Here is a 5,210-nt window from a genome sequence, read left to right as displayed (position 1 = left end):
TCCAAATCTGCATCCTTTCCTTCAAGGCTCAGGGGTCCAAGATTATCTTCTGTGTCTGTGTTAATTGGTTTCCTTTTTCTTTGTTGAAGAGGGTCTGTGCAATCCTTCTGCCTAGTCCGCCATCTTGCCCTGCCTCTGCTAAAGAATGTTTCTTTAAGAATAATTCTATGGCCCCAAATCATATAATTCAGGGAACAGTAAATGCACAAGTTAGAAAACATGTCTAGAAAACAACTGCAAAACCTTTGAGTTTTACGTGTACAGAACATACTTCATTCTTATTTTTCTCATCTTGGACTCAAACTTCTCTTTCATACAATACAGAAAAAGTCTGGGGATGTTGCCCAAGTACTTGGAAGTCATTTGGTTCCAGCTGCTACCTTGTTTCTACTGAAAAGGATGTTTGGACTAAGAGTGAGTAGAACTGTGCTGGGATGGGAGGTCATTTGGTGGTGATTGACACAGAAGAAGAGCAGTTACCTTAAAAATAGAAATTAATGTCAGGAAAACGTGCTGATGTATTACATAACTGTCTGGGCTGAGGCGCACCCCCTACGCACCCCAGGAATATTAGTGCAATATGTCGGAGAATCTCAGGACCATACAGAGGAGGTGCTCCTTAAGCTCGCAGGTTCAATGTCTTCAGAATTAATCACACTTTACTTCAATAGAATTACCTATAGGAAAACAATCTGAAAACATAAGATTAATTATTTTTTAAGAAATAAATCACTGAAAATCTAGTGAGCACTCCTTTATGTTTAACTTTCACAAGTAATTTACTACTTGTAAACTTTTAGAGAAAAAGTAGTTAAAAAAAAGAAACCAAACCAAACGCACCGCTGTGGTGTTGGATCCTAGTTATAGTGACCCCTCCTTGTGTTTCCGAGGTGGTATCTCTACGGAAGTAGATTGTCCAACCTTCCTTCCGAGGAGTGGCTGATGGGTTTGAACTGCCAGCCTTCTGGCTAGCAGTCAAATGCCTTAGGGACTATGCCTCCTGAGCTCCCGAAAGTGTAGTTAGGGGAGTAGACATACAAATTTGCATTTTGAGAATTCAAGTGAAATTTCACTGAGAATTAGAAACGAAGAGGAAAAAATCTGAATTTAGGAAGGTAAAAATGATTGAAAGCACAAAGACTTATGAAATGGACTTATGTACAGTTTTAAAGAATTCTGACTCTTCCTAAAGGCAAGAAAAAAATTAGGTCAGAGGTGAGAAGTCATGGGTTAGGATGCCCTTCTGAAATCCTATTGGTGTTTTGGGCCTGTACTCCTGGGCAATGTGCCTGTTCTTGGTATCTTGGCATTTTCTTTTCTCTTTAGAGCTATAAAGCACCCTACTCTGTTCAGTCTGGAACTTCCAAAGTCTATGACTCCTCTTTTTCTTCATGCAGAATTTCATTGTCCAGCAATTGAATGAATCACTTCCTTATTTCCTGGGACTCTCTGATCCACAGGGGAACAGCAAATGGCAATGGATTGATCATACACCTTACAAAGAAAACATCAAGTGAGTTCAGTCCCAGATTAATGAACCATTAATTTTCTATGTAAAACCTTGTTAACAGGGATTATTAATGTTAATAATTATAATGATAAGTTATATTAAACTTCCATTAAGCTCTTACTAAGTGGATGTATTATCTTATTTACACCTGACAAAACCTTCTTGTTTTTAGAATTAATTTTACAGGTGAAAAATTGAGTATGTTGACCAAGGTCAATGAATTAGTAAGAGAAAAAACTTGATTCCACTCCATATCATTCTGACTCCAAAGACAGTATTTTTAACCATTATATTTTGCTGCCTCTATACACAAGCAGACACTTCAATTAAATTATTCTCCCATTCATAAGATTTAAAATATCTAGGCCAGAGCTAAGGAGCTCTGGTAGTGTCGTGCTTAAGGCATTTGACTGTTAACCAGAAGGTTGGTGGTTCAAACCCACCAGCCACTCTGCAGAGGGAAGACTGGGCAATCTACTTCTGCCTCAGAAACTGACTCGATGGCAGTGTTTTTTTTTTTTTTCCCAGTTTAGGCCAGAGCTATTTTCAGTTCTAGTAGGATAATCATATAACAGTACTGTTTATTTGTGGATTTTAAAAACAAAACAAAACAAGGTTTGCATTAATTATTCATTCTCTCATTTGATTCTTATACAACCTTGTGAGCTATTTGGGGACCTTATGATTCCTGGAGGCTCTGGTGGTTCTGTGGTAGAATTCTCATCCTTCATACTGGGGATTCAGGTTCACTCCTGGCCAATGCACCTCATGTTCCAGCCACCACCCATTCATTGTCAAGGAAGCCTTGTGTGTTGCTGTGGTGCTGAACAGATTTCAGTGGAGCTTCCAGACTGAGATGAATTGGTGATCTACTTCTGAAAATTAGCCAATGAAAACCCTTGTTGTTGTTGTTGTTGTTATGTGCCATCGAGTCGGCCCCGACTCATAGCGACCCCTCCTTGGGTTTCCGAGGCAGTATCACTACGGAAGTAGGATTGCCCAACCTTCCTTCTGAGGAGTGGCTGGTGGGTTTGAACCGCCAGCCTTCTGGTTAGCAGTCAACTGCTTTTAGCCACTATGCTACCAGAGCTCCTAGGAATCACAATAGTCTGATCCACAAATGATCATGGAGAAAGCACAGAGCAGAGGAACATTTCATTCAGTTGTGCATAGGTCTCCATGTGTCAGGGACCAATTCACTGGCAGCTTTTATGATCCCCATTTTTTAGATGAGAAATCTAATACTCGGGGAGATCAACTACTTATTCAAGATGAAAATGAATGAGAAGCAAACAGGTCTTGAAAAAATAATAATAAAATAAAGTCCCACTTCACCCTCACCCCCTACCATACATTATCTTCCTTGGAAGCAGGGTAACTTTTTATGCCTAGACTTAGTCACCCTGACACTAATTTAAGGCAATTCAATGCCAATAGAGAAACTCCCATGAGAATAGAGACAAATGCGAGGAGGTAGCCTCTTTATTATGTGCCAGCAAGAAAGAAATTTTCAATAACCCAGGTCAGGAACAGGACTCTGTAGAGGAGGAAGTGAAGATCAAGTTCCAAGGAAAAGGTTCAAGATTATACTGTCTCATAAATATTTTTCCAGGAAAATGTTAGAGGAGCAAGTGTAAAAGAGTATGTCTGTACTTGAAGTTTTCGAGGAATGCAGCATTAGAATGGGGAGCAAACATTGGGATGTTTATTCCCTTGAACCTCATTTTAGTTCCTTCACACCTGCATAGTTTCTATTTGTTCATTACACATTCATTGAAGAACATTTCTACCTTTTGTTTCCTTTTAGATTCTGGCATGACAAGGAGCCCAGTTTCTCTGGAGAGCAATGTGTTTCAATAGTTTTCTGGACACCTGGAAAATTGGGCTGGAATGATGTTTTCTGTGATTCAAATATGAATTCAATATGTGAGGTGAAGAAGATTTTACTATGAGTGGAACTTTAATCATGGACATCTTTAAAATTTATATCTATCGTAAAAGTTTAATTTCCTTTTATAATTTATGTGTGATCCTTGTGTCATATAATGGAAGTATTCAGATGCTTCTTTCCCTTTAATCATCCCTCCTCTAGTTTCTTCTTCTCCAATAATGATAGGATGAGCTCTTCTTCCATTTGTTCTTCGTTATTTTCTTTCCTTTCTCTATACTTCCTTCCACAAATATTCCTTGTGTTAGAGATTGTACTGTTCTATCAGTTAGAAGACTTACAAGGAGGCCTCTTGAAAATTATGACCTTCCTCCCTGAAAATACTATAGAGAAGTTCCCTCAGTCAACATGGTGATGAGGGCTGCAATCATCTGAAGGCTTGACAAGAGCTGATGGATTTAATTTCTAGATGGCTCATTCATGTTACCAAGTTAGTGCTGGCTATTGATAGGAGGTCTCAGTTTCTCACCACATAAAACACTCCATAGACCTCCTTGCGTATCCTCACAACGTGGTGGCTGGGCTCCACTAGAGCAAGTGATCCAAGAGAGCAAAGTAAAATCAGCAATGTCCTTTATGAGTTAGCTTCAGAAGTTAACTTCCATCATATTTCTTTGATCGCATCATCAAACCTGACATAATAAAGGAGACTACACAAAAGTACGAATACCAGAAAGTGCAAATCATTGGGGCCATCTTGGAGGTTGAGTACAACAGCAGGATTTCTGTAAAAAGGCACAAAAATGTGTACAGAGAGGAAAATAATGAAAATTTCTTCTACACTAACATTATGACTTATTTTCATTGAGACTCTATAAAAATGGGGGGGGGGGAAAGAAAGAGAATTGGTAAAAGATATGGTAAACACCTATAACATACAGTGGGAGCTCTGGTAGCCTAGTGCCTAAGGCACTTGACTGCTAACCAGAAGGCTGGTGGTTCAAACCCACCAGCCACTCCTCGGCAGGAAGATGGGGCAATCTACTTCCACAGTGATATTGCATTGGAAACCCAAGGAGGGGTCACTACGAGTCAGGTCGACCTGCTGGTACAAAACAACAACACAACATAGAGTAGAAATATCAAGCCCATATAAGCAACCCTCACAAACCAATTAGAAAAAAGCAAAAATGGGCAATATGTTTGAATAAGCACTTCACAGAAAAGGAAATACATATATCTAACATATTTTATAGAGATGTTCAACTTCACACATAATTTGAGAACTGTAAATCAAAATTCTAATAATATACCATTTAATATCCATATTAATGACAAAATTTAAGAAATCAGACAGCACCAAGTGTTAGAGGAGATGTAGATGAATAGGCTCTCTTAGACACTTCTGGTTTGAGTTTAAATTTGTACAACCTCTTTGGAAAATAATTTGAATTGTGTTGTAAAGTTGAACATTCATATAAACTATGACCCATATGTATTAGTCTGGCTCTCATCAGAAACATATGGCACACTCAAATTAAGATAATTCGAGGAGAATTTAATAAAGAGACTATTTACAAAGGTGAGATCAGAGTATGAAAAAACCACAAGGATTGCTGTTAGGTGCTGTCGAGTAGGCTCTGACTCAAAGTGACCTCATGGACAGCAGAATGAAACTCTGCCCTGTTCTGTGCATCCTCACAATCTTTGCTATGCTTCAGCCTATTGTTGCAGCCACTGCGTCAATCCATCTCACTGAGGACATTCCCCTTTTTTGCTGACCCTCTACTTTACAAAGCATGATATCCTCCT

At 38.9% G+C, this 5,210-nt stretch overlaps 1 protein-coding gene across 1 annotated transcript in view; it reads left to right on the top strand.

Annotated features, from left to right (window-relative positions):
- LOC103193900 (C-type lectin domain family 6 member A-like) overlaps nucleotides 1-3,462 on the top strand; it is a 27,089-nt gene extending 23,627 nt beyond the window's left edge. Inside the window, 3 exon segments of the mRNA XM_007937207.1 lie at nucleotides 325-475; nucleotides 1,370-1,513; nucleotides 3,318-3,462. Of these exon segments, the coding sequence (XP_007935398.1) occupies nucleotides 325-475; nucleotides 1,370-1,513; nucleotides 3,318-3,462 (440 nt within the window).
- Nucleotides 3,463-5,210: the final 1,748 nt, after the last annotated feature.

The sequence above is a fragment of the Orycteropus afer genome, unplaced genomic scaffold (assembly GCF_000298275.1).
Source record: "Orycteropus afer afer isolate SDZICR_OR568_19922 unplaced genomic scaffold, OryAfe1.0 scaffold00040, whole genome shotgun sequence".
NCBI lineage: Eukaryota > Metazoa > Chordata > Mammalia > Tubulidentata > Orycteropodidae > Orycteropus > Orycteropus afer.
The sequence above is the reverse complement of the archived record's forward strand: the minus strand, read 5'-3'. Positions and strand labels throughout refer to the sequence as shown.